General features: G+C 44.0%; 1 protein-coding gene across 1 annotated transcript in view; it reads left to right on the top strand.

Annotated features, from left to right (window-relative positions):
* The window catches only part of morc3a (MORC family CW-type zinc finger 3a), a 33249-nt gene extending 21625 nt beyond the window's left edge, over window positions 1-11624 (top strand). Inside the window, exons 16-20 of the mRNA XM_063213963.1 lie at window positions 3985-4051; window positions 4838-5909; window positions 8460-8783; window positions 9142-9506; window positions 10237-11624. Coding sequence (XP_063070033.1) covers window positions 3985-4051; window positions 4838-5909; window positions 8460-8783; window positions 9142-9506; window positions 10237-10396 — 1988 coding nt within the window. The 3' untranslated portion in view covers window positions 10397-11624. The remainder of the gene's footprint in view (window positions 1-3984; window positions 4052-4837; window positions 5910-8459; window positions 8784-9141; window positions 9507-10236) is intronic.
* Window positions 11625-12020: the final 396 nt, after the last annotated feature.

Here is a 12020-nt window from a genome sequence, read left to right as displayed (position 1 = left end):
CGAGGAGAAAAGTGTAGCGCCAACTTACTGTATCAATGTGTAAGCGCTCTACCGCAGAAAACTTGATAGGCCTACATTTCAAGAGAGATTCCACAACTGACATAGACGTTTGGGCCAATCAACAGCATTTGTTTGCTGTCGGCACAGCCAATAACGTGAACGAGCTCAATCTAAGTCCCGCCCTTCATACTTATATTTGAACGCGTTTGAAACGAGGTGCCACTTTGCTCTGCGGGGCTGGCGTGGTTGTATCAAATATCTTTCTTTTTAGTTCTAGAACATCTCTGATTAAGAAAATGTCCAAATGATCTGTCTCAGATAGTCTACACGTTTCCCAGAGAGGTAGCTATTTGAGATCATGATTCTTGTTATGAGAACATCAAGACGCAAGCATTTCGATGAGAAGTGAGTGGATGTAGTTAGCCACAGTGGTTAAGCTGTTTTCCTAATAATTTGAAACCGCATTTGCCCTGCCCACGTGAAAAATAATTTATTCTCAAAAGAGCTCCGTTAATGAAAGCTTGGGAAGGCTTACGGCACGTTTTCCTGACGGCTATTTTAACAGGTCTGTGCGCTACGAAATGGCGAAATAGTAGGCGCTACGGCCGGGAAAGAAGCGCATATCTACGCGAGGCATCCAACATCTTGCTTCGAATGCTGCGGCTCCTTATAGCACGCACGAGAGAGAGGGAGAGGGAGAAAGCGAAATTAGTCAATCGTTTGACATGGGACAAATTGTTTTAGGAATCATGCCAAGTTTGTTGTAATCCCTTGGTAGCCTACATCTAAATGACATTAAAAAGCTAGTGGAACACGGTCAAACAGTTTTTTGTTCACGGTCAAAGTTGGAGCTATTATTATTTTTTAAGGGAAACAGATATACTAGGCGAATGGACTAACATTTCAGTAGTTTATCCAAACTGAAAAGATTTTTTGTATTACTTGTACAAGTTGTCTGAAATATGATGATTAACTGTTCACAACCAGACAAGTGTTGAGGGGACATTTGATAGTGTTGAGAGGAGGGGGTGCTTAGTTGCCATTGGGGGGCATTAGTCTATTTTATTTTTAAGGGGGGCATTGGCAGGGTTTTGATGAGGTCAAGGGGGAATTTTTTTTTTTTAAAGGCTGAGAACCAAAATCCATTCTATCTATCTATCTATCTATCTATCTATCTATCTATCTATCTATCTATCTATCTATCTACCCCCCTCATCAGACATGACAGCATGACAATCATGAAGTAACGAAGATGGTTGAAGATGGTCTTCTTATGTTCACTGTCCCTGGGTCGCTACAGTATGCTCAAAATTCATAATCTGAAGACGGTTTTAGCTAAATATTCTCCCATGGGAGACCATGCCCCCAGACCCCCCTAGTATGACTCTTATACAACACTATCCCCCAAAAACGCCACTGCACACCAGCACATGCGCGCGCACCGCTGCAGCACACGCGCCGCTCCCTGCCACCGCGCCACGCCGCACCTTTCTCACCTTTTTCACCCCTGACCTGTTTTCATGCCTGATTCTAGTCGGCAAAAGAGCAGAGATAGACATGTTTTTAAGTGTGCCTGCTGTGCAGACATCGTATTGGCTGCAGGTAAATGGATGAGATTGTGACGAAGTGGGTATAGCCAAAAAACTAAAGCATTGATTGGCTGACTAAATATAAATGAGTTATTGAGCTAAATACCGTCTCATCTTCCTGGCAGAACTTTGCGCCTTAGCTTCCATTTCTCTACGGAGAATAATGCAACTGAAGTGAATTCGTCGGGAGCAAAGTAACCTGGGTGACCAGAGAGAACAATAAAAGTCAGCTAATATTATGGTAACAAGCTATGAATGAATATACGTTTATTGCCCCAGGGGGAATTTGTTTTGCGTTTTGGGAACACTTGAACATACAGACAATTACGACATTATACAAGGACAAGACTAAAAAAACAAACAAAACATACAAAGTATTCAAATAAAAATGTCTATGAGACAGTTCTGCGAAAACCAATTGGAATGTTTGTCTTCGGATGTCCCAGGCAGACAAAGCCAGAGCCGTTATGTGATTAGCGAAATCAAAAATGCCAATGTCACGACCAGAGCGAATATAGCAAAATTATGGCGAAACTTCTTCAAAGACTTCTGCTACTCTGTAGTTTAGGTCGTTGCTGGTGTACACGCTCAGTTCTAGTCCATGGACAGGACCAGATACTATTATCAACCAAAGTGGGGGCACTGTTCACTGTCCTTTGAAGTACTTCACCAGTGTGTGTAAATGAAAATGTAGGGTGTGCTATTGAAAACCGTACCAACCTCAGTACAACACTGATAAGAGTCTTAACCATCATTTCAACTAGGATGTGCACCAGTTGTCTAAAATGTCATTCCTTGTATGGGGTGGGGCTATTCAGGTTAAACTTAAGTTGGTCTGTCATATCAAATCATAAATAAACTAGGAATGTTTGTGTGTAAGGAAATCACAACTAAAATGTGCCCACCCAATGTGCTACCGATATGCTATATGTTGGGTACTTGGCCCATGGACCATAGATCAGGTGCCATTATTGTCTGTAAGCACTTAGAGCAGAGGCGATTCCTCTTTGAGTACAAGGGAGGCGCCGCCTCCTGTCCAAAATCACGGAGAATAGTATGTAAACTAATGCTTTACACAACTTAATAACATTGCTATTTCAGACCCAGCTCCATAGAAAATGCATGTGCTCAACTTAGAGATGAAACCAATCTGTTATAAGATCCCGAGGCTCGCACAAGTTTTTTTTCCGCTCATGACAACGCAAGCGAGTCGAGTCTCAATGGACTTCAATGGCATGTGGGATTGTACGATTTTTCAATGGCAAAATGCTAAACGGTCATTGGCTATTGCCGTGAAATTTTTTTGATTTTGAGACTGAGCCTCACTGGGAGTGAATGGAGAAGAGAGAGGAGGGGGGAGGGACCAGAGACTGGAGCTCCGACTTGTGATTGGGTGAACCCCGTGTCAGTAGGCTACAATAGTTGATTTCATTTCGAAATGCGGATATGTTATTAATTTGACTGAGAAGTTTCGTCGTGGTAACCAGTGGGGAAGCTATTCATTGCGGTGTACTCCAGTTTTGTGTACATATTCTTGTAAACCTAGTGACACTAGTGTTGCGAATAAAGTCTTAATAGTGGCATGTCCTTATCCTTTTTAATCTCCCAATTCAAAAGTTGAAGTTGCCTACTTTTCGTTAGGGCTAGCTTGCAAGAAAGCTAGAGAGCTATGCAAAATGCCAAGCATTGTGGATTAAATTCTGGCGAATTCCAGTCGTCCTTATGAGGAGAAAATGCATATCAAGGAGCAGAGCAGAGCACTGCCTAATATTGACTTGGTGAAAAAGGTAGGGAAGAACAATCGTTTCTTTTGAGCTTTCGTGGTGTCTTATCAACTGGTTAACTGCCAAGTCCCGTGAGTGGCGAGTCCTTGTTTCCTACTGTGTTGGCAATGTCTGGTAAATAATTAAAGATTTTGCGACCTCTAGTGGTAAGTTAAGCCGTGCACCCAGTAATGAACAAAGACAACGAAGGCAAACTAAATCACATCATTATGTGGCGGAGGTAGGCCTAATGATAATAATAATAATAATAATAATAAAAACATTTCCCTATGAATAGGCTACAAGGGGGATAATGATTAATGATTAACAAATTTGTTTCAACAAGAGTCCTTTAGTGTGTGAGGCCATATGTGGCTCAGGACCAATGTAAGATGTGTGTCAAAATCCCCCCCCCCCTTTATTTTTGCGTTCTGGACATATTGTAATTGAACAGCCTCCCCTGTTTGACAGACTACCAGCCGCCACTGACTTAGAGTCTAGAGTCTACTGTATGTCTGTCTGCATGGGAAAGTATGAAACATAATTTCAATTCTTTGTTGCGCATGTAAAGAAATTGACAATAAAACCGACTTGACTTGACTTGACTAATCAGTGTGTTTCTGATCCAACAGGCTCCAGCCCTTCCTCTGGAGGCATGCCCATCATCACCAACGTCCGCTCTCTCTCCACCCCCTCCAGGTCAGACGCACTCACAATGCTCTCTTCCATCCATAAACACTCTCCATGGTCTGTCTATTTTCTGTGTGTAATCTGCCTTGCTAGCCTATCTATTAAGCAAGGCAAGGCAAGTTTATTTGTATAGCACATTTCATACACAGGTGCAACTCAATGTGTTTCCCAAAAAACAAATGCAAAAAGAAAGGAAACGAGAAAGAAAGAAAGAAATTAGAGTAAAAGAAAATTCAACAAGATAAAAGATAAAACATGGTAAAATAAAAATAAGAATGAAAACATATAATTTAAGCTAGGGGAAAGTATTAGTGTTTCTTTTGATTTTGATTTTTCCCAGTTGTTTTTGTCCTCCATTCACTAATGGTCTTTTTGAAGGTGAATTGCATCATGTAGCTCATAATTTGGGGTGGAACGGTACCCAGAAATTGCAGCGCAGTTGATCACACATTGCAAACAGTGTCACAAAAAGAGGAATGCTGAAAACTCTGCGATTTATAGCCTTTATAAAAATGTTTCACCTCACCTCTGATAACCTGATAAACAGCAATTTTTGCTCAATGTAGAGTAGACCGCAGAATTATTCTGTACATTCTACATACTGTATATCAATGTACACCATGACTGTAAAGTTAAAACTGAATTGCCCATTGTTCAGACAAAGTTTTCTGATTTTATGATTCTGTTGTGTACACACACACACACACACACACACACACACACACACACACACACACACACACACACACACACACACACACACACACACACACACACACACACTTGCTTTTGCAGACTGAAGAGGAAACAAGACCTGTCCAGTTTGGGTGCGAAGAAGGCACGGAGCGGCAGTTTTCCCGGCACTACAGCATCTGCGTCTGCCGCCGGCGCTACATCCACCACCACCTCGGCCGCGTCGTCCCCTTCAACCAGCCGCTCGTCCCCCGCCGTTGTCATCGACGACGATGACGTCATCATCGAAATGGAAGACGACGACGAGGAAGATGACGAGATCGTCATTGACGAAACCAAGAGCACGCCCAAGCCAAAGAACCCGCCGGCCGCAAACTTCGACGTCGCCAAGGTGAAGACGGAGGGGAGCGCCGCGGAGGTGACCGGCATGCTCATGGAGTGCTCGGAGGACGCTGCACTGGACCCTGTCGGAGAAGAACCGGCCACCGCAGCCACCCCGGCCTGTTCGCCCTCCACCCCCGGGCAACAAGGACAGGGAGAGGGGCATCAGGGGCAGCAGGTCAGCATCACCACACAGACGGAGACCGGGGCAGCTATCAAAGAGGAGGCCGAGCCAACAGTCGTGGCCACAAACGCAGAGCAGAAAACCAGCACAGAGGACGAGGCAGCTGCTAGGATGGATGAAGAAGGTGGCGGCAGTGGTGGTAAGGATGGTGGTGGTGGTGAGGTAGCAACATCAGCGGGTGTGGATGAAACGGCAGCAGCAGCAGCAGCAGCAGCAGAGGAGGAGAAGGAGGAGGAGATGGAGGTCCAGTCACCAGGCCAGGGGTGCTCAGTAGAACCCATGCCAGAAAAACGGGGGAAGGCCTCCTGCAAAAAGGCAGACAACGAAGATCTAGAAGTAGATGTGATGAACTCCCCAGCAACGGAAGACGCCACCACCAACCCGTCGCCCGATTCGCAGAGAGAAACAGGAGCAGGAGCATCAGCAGCACCATCGACGTCGTCAACGTTGACACAGGCGCTGCGTCCGGCGTCGAGCCGCCATCCGCTGGACAGTGAGCTGCTGATGGAGGAGGCCCAGGCGCAGCAGGACCAGCTGATGGAGATGATGGAGAAGACGGCCAAGGAGAGGGACAAGTACCAGACTGAGGTGCACCAGCTCATCGTCAAGGTACAGCACAGCACTGCAGCACTTTATATATAGGTTTATGACCCTCCGGACATACCATCCCAGTACATGTCCTGGGACAGATTACTGCACGGGCCTACTGGGTTCAGGGCCAGGGGCCCAAGAGTCAAGGGGGCCCTGAAGCCCAAGCGTCTATAGTTCCGTTCTCGTGCTGTTTTAACACCTGAATTTTCGATTCAGTCCTCTAAACCAGTGGTTCTCAACTGGACAGTCCCTCTAGGAAATCGCGATGTTGCGATCGCGTCGTTTTTCGCAACTTCAATGAATTCCCGCGAATTCTGCGCGAGAGCGCAACTTTAACCAATCACCGCGATTTCCCGCAACTTTGAACACTTTGAACCAAACCATGTTGCGCTGACGTCGACAAACTTCCTTTCAAAAAGGATAATACAATAAAAAATACTATAAAAAAGTAACCTAGCAATCAGTCCCAGCACTTTACATGTACAAAGTTTTCGGTGAGGGGGAAAAACTAATAAATACGAATGTAGGAAACGCCATGTTCTCATTGCGCGTTTGCTCGCATGGTCACAGGAGGGAAAATGTAGGCCTATGACTAGTCTGGCATAACCAATAGGCCTACATTTTTAAAATGTGCTACGCCTACATAAATATATAATTAACACTTCATGACAGTCATCTACATTACGCCAAGTATAGGGCTCCTACAACAAGATGTGTTTTCTTTTTTCTAAAGCGGTCCATCCAAAGCGGTCCACTTTGGTGCCTTGTCCACAACAAAGGAGTAATTTCCATCCTTCATTGTGAATGCTGCGTGCGTGCCTGGCCGATATAGTAATCTCTTTCGCGCAAATTGGGCTATGGCTGGATACGAGCACTTGGTGACCGTGGTGACCGTGTCGTCAAATCACTTTCGTTTAACCTGGCGCGGTCAAACGGACAAGGAACACTGAACATAAATAAAGCCAGAGCAGACACGTTTGAAAGCTGTGGGAGTAAGTTGGAAAACTACTTTCTGTCTCTCCCTCTCCTTCTCTGTTCCTTGCGCGATTGACGGTATTGATTGACAGCTGAAACCTCCGTTTAGTCGTGATTTCATGAACCCATTTTCATTTCATGAACCCATGTTCAGGCGACGTGGTGTTTTATAGGCTAGATAACAATCTCGTCGTCTTTTATATTCACAAGAGCACCAAAATTAATATAATTTCTGAGCATTATTCAGCAAGCACAACAGGAAATCTGTGAACTCCATCCTCGTTACATTGAATGATGATCATCAGCCGTTAATTTAAAGCCGGCTGACGGCGCGGGAGAACAAAAAAAAAAAACCTAGGCCTATGCCTTCTTTCGAAAGCGACCCCTCCCTCTGCTTTTATTTGTGTTGCTTTTGACAAGCTTGAAAATTAAACGCCGACACAGGCAGGCTATGTGTAGCAGACGACTCACATTAACCAGGATTTCAGTCACAAGAGTTCCTGTCGCCCTCTTCAACTGGGTAGACATGCCCAATTCCGCCCGCCTACATATAGTTAATTATGTATCCACTTTTTTAAGTCAGGAATGGATATCGACATGATACGAAGTTTGTATGCTTACAATTTGAAACGGTGATGACGTTTAAAACAGAGTCAAACGGCCATAAACAGCATTGTAATGAAGGGTGTCGTAGCCTAATGGCAGCATGAAAGAGATGGAACTTTTCACGACGACATTCTGGCTAAAAACTCTGAAAGCTTCCCTGCTTTGCCTAAGAACCAAAATTATAATATAAAAATGGAAATAATATAAAAACACCAGAGGACTGGAATGTGGCAGTGTCCTTTACTTTCAAGCGTGGGGAAACACATTAAAAATCGCAACAAAAATCGCACCTTTCACTTCATGCCACAACAAAATCGCAACAACACAGTAAGAAGCTCCGCAACTTTTATCGCGATTTTCTGGAAATCCTCGTGCACCATCTGGCAATTCCGACCGCGATTTTTTGAGAAAATGCCCGCGATTTCCTGGTGGGACTGACTGGAACAGTCTTGAGACCCACCATTTTCCACTCTCATTCGGTCGCGACCCAATTTTTTTAGCGTTCAAGTCAATTCAATGCAATTCTCAAAATGTAACCAAGACTCGAATGACTGGTTGCACGCTATCTATCTCGCATAAACATTCAGATTGTATCTATGACGACAGATGACACGGAGTTCACTAGCCTATCAAAATAAAAGTTGTAAATTGTTGCAGGAAAAGTTGGATTTTTTTTTTTTTAGAATTACGTTTTTTTTTTTTTTTACACCAAGGCTCCGCGACCCACCCATGACCCCGCCACGACCCACTTTTGGGTCGCGACCCACCAGTTGAGAAACACTGCTCTAAACCACATAGACAGGGTTCCCACTGGTGCTTGAATTCCTTGAAAATGCTTGAATTTCAATTAAGTGTTTTCAAGGTTGTGAAAAATGCTTGAATTTGTTGTGAAGTGCTTTAAAATGCTTGAAATGTGTGTCAAATCAAACTCAATAGTCTATGATGCCTCCTAACAACTATTCTGCGGGTAACACTGCTGTGCCATAGGTGGAGGACCTGGAGACACAGCTGGCCCAGACCAAAGTCAAGAAGGAGCAAAGCCATCAGCACTGCCAGACGGACCAATCAGGAGACGACAAGAAGGATCTCCAAGAGGAACTGGAGAAGCTTCAGAAAGAGAGGGATGCTCTTCTGGAGGAGAAGAGACGGTGGGTGGAGAGAAGGACCTGTGGGGAGGGGAGCAGCAGCAGCTCGGGGGAGAAGGGGGCGGAGAAAGCCAACGTTGTGGATGATGAGCTGGCACTGCAGGTGGACTTCCTGCTCAGGCAGATGGACGAGGGCAGCACGGAAAGAGATATACTGAAAGCCAAGGTGAGGGATGACCATCATCCTCAGTATCTCTCTCTCTCTCTCTCTCTCTCTCTCTCTCTCTCTCTCTCTCTCTCGCGTGCGCACGCTCGCTCGCGCTCTCTCTCTCTCTCTCTCTCTCTCTCTCTCTCTCTCTCTCTCTCTCTCTCTCTCTCTGATTAGATAGTTACTGCCTGATTCAACCACGATCATGTTTTGGACATGAGAACAAAACCACAAATCCACACACACACACACACACACACACACACACACACACACACACACACACACACACACACACACACACACACACACTCCTGCAAAGATTTCCTGCGACCTGTGTGTTTTTTTCAACCTTTGTGTTTTCTCCTTGTCACAGCTGAACAGTCTGGAGATGGAAAAAGAAGCTCTGGCGTCCCGGACGGAGCGGCTGCAGGAAGAGCTGGAGGAGATTAAGAAGGCCAAGAGCGGCCCTCCGCCACCCCCAGTCCCAGCAGCTGCAGCATCAGCCTCAACTGCAGCATCAGTGGGCAAGAGCTCAGCGGTGGACTCCAGCCAGGGAGTAGGCAGTGCCAGCGGGTCTCCTCCGGGGAGCCAGCAGCAGCCCCCGCCCAGCAGCTCTGCGGCGGAGCAACGTCAGAACAGCCCCGTCTCAGATGGGAAGAAGGAGGGGCCTACGCCGCAAGAGGACAATAGTGGGACGAAGAAGGACAGCTGCTCAGACCAACCTGCCAAGGAGGAGAAGTATGCATCACCTGAAAATGTTGGCCCACCACCTGCTAATACAGTAATGTTGCTAAAAAAAAGTCTTGGCTTGAGTAGAGATACTTAAAGGCATATTGTGTAAAATACCCTCTCAACTCAAGGGGGAGCCATATTTTTAGTCCTCAACTTTGCTCAGAAAAAAGGATTCAAAGAATGAAAATGCCCAATGTTGTTTGAAACCTTGTAGGTGGTATTGACAGCCCTGACATTCAAAACGTGACATTCAAGTATTTTGACAGTGTACAAATTTGGAGTGAGACCTTGGTTCTCAAGCAAATAACACCGCTCAGTGCTATGCTGACACAACTACCTTGCTTCTAAACTATTAAAAAGCTTGACATAACTTGCCACTTCACTAACAGTCAAAATATTGTCCTAGCATTCAAAGTGAGATAGTTGAGGACTTAAACAGAGTATCATTTGCTGATTCAATAGGCGGAATCTAGCTTTTCAATAGGCTAGAGACACCGCTTGTCAAATCACACAGCAATGCCACACAACCATCACAAAGCTCTAAATTGTTCAGCAGTTTGTTGGTAATCGAAAAGAGCACAGAGAAAAGCCTCATATCACACAAGTGTTGTCTTTTTTTGAAAATGTCATGTTATTCATGTCCCTATGTTCATGCTCTTCTCCTCTCTTCTCTTCTCTTCTCTTCTCTTCTCTTCTCTTCTCTTCTCTTCTCTTCTCTTCTCTTCTCTTCTCTCAGGCTTAATGAACTGAGGCGCAGTGTGGGCCGCCTTCTGGTCACATTTGTGCCTGCTCTTGACCTTGACCAGGTCAACTACGACTGCAATGTCATCGACGAGATCCTTGACCAGGTCCTTGAGGAGATCACGCAGAACGACAATGGGGTCAATTCCACATAGCATGGACAGACTCCAAAAACTAAAACGGAGCAGAAGGGTTGAAAGGTTGTTGGTGTGCACACTCAATAGATCAAGTCAAATTGATGCTTATTTAAAACTTCATGTAAAGACATAAGAGCAAAGGTTTCAGGCTGCTGCTGTGTTCCATCTTCTGCACATCGGAATCGCAGCAAGTCGAAATGTTTTTTTCTTAGTCCTCTGTAATACATCAAAACTTAATTTACTGAGTGTGCACACATAAGTCAACTTAATTTACTGATTGTGGACACGTCAAGTCTTTTGACTGAATGGTTTTATATGATGTAGCTGACCTCTTCCCTTCACCTTCTCCATAAAGAAAGAAAAGGTGATACAGGATGTCTTTTGATACCTTGTTAAAATATATATGCTTCCTTTTGTATAAGAGAACACTGTTAATATACCCATTTTCCTCTATATTGTACATAGTTTTTTATGACTTTATTTTTATACTGCTGCCTAACTGTTAAGTATATAGTAAAGGTTGATGTTGCACTGATGGATCTTTCTACACAGAGACATGTTTGGGATTTATTTTTTGAATGTCACTGATAATCCTGGAATTCTCAGAACCTCTTCCCTATACTTAACCCTAGTTGTACAAATTAAGTAAGATGTGCAAAATTCTTGGGCTAAAGTTGAAGTTGATGGTGAAAGGCCGACATATTTTCTTCAAATTTTCCATTACCTGGGTTCATTATTTCTTATGCAAGGGATACGTTGCTTAACCACTCTCAACAATAAGGGATCTGTGCCTTGCCGTGTTCTGTGTATTTAGGTCATGTTTTAATATGATCTTTTTTATGTATTTATTATTTCTTGACGGTATAGGCTCACTAAGAAAGAGATGGTTGTGTGTGAAATCAGTGTTAGAATTTGGTTGTCACAGCGCCTCGTATTATAAGTAAGTCTCCCTGTTTGTACGTCTGCACACCGTTTTGGTCTTACATAAGCTAGCCATAGAGAAATGTTTTTCCTGCTTGGTGTGTAGACTTTTCATTCAGAAGTTTCTGTCATGTATGATGTTCGAAGTTTTATGATTTTTTTTTTTCATGTTTCCGAAAGATGTATTTTAGTTATTTTTATGTTCTATGTAAATAATGTTTATACTTGTGACTGTTTTCCCCATCAAGGTGAAGGTACTAGAAACTATAACAAAGATCTTATATTTCACGACCCTTATCTTGAGCAATAAAATAAGTGACGAGAAGTTGCCAGTTTCAACTTTTGTATTTGTGTGTGTGTGTGTGTGTGTGTGTGTGTGCAGAGGCACATCTTGTCACCAGGCTAGGAAGGAAGCTGCTTGGGGCCACTAGATGTTGAAAAACAGCTCAACTTTAAACTATAATAGCTGCAATTTGTTTCAAATGTTCATTACTTTGGGTTTTTACTTGGGGCCCCCACTGACACTAGAATTGTGTGTGTGTGCGCAAGATGGAGAGCGTTAAAGAGAGCTATTCATGGTGATTTTTTTTCTGAAATTGTGCAATTTTAAGAATTTGCCCAAATTATTTTGCTTTTGTTGTGCCTGTTATAATATCAGTAAACACTATTGTTTGAAGTTGATGGGGATATGTGATTAATCCACTTTGCCAATGCTACGTTA

This window comes from Engraulis encrasicolus, chromosome 13 (assembly GCF_034702125.1).
Source record: "Engraulis encrasicolus isolate BLACKSEA-1 chromosome 13, IST_EnEncr_1.0, whole genome shotgun sequence".
Classification (NCBI taxonomy): domain Eukaryota; kingdom Metazoa; phylum Chordata; class Actinopteri; order Clupeiformes; family Engraulidae; genus Engraulis; species Engraulis encrasicolus.
The sequence above is the reverse complement of the archived record's forward strand: the minus strand, read 5'-3'. Positions and strand labels throughout refer to the sequence as shown.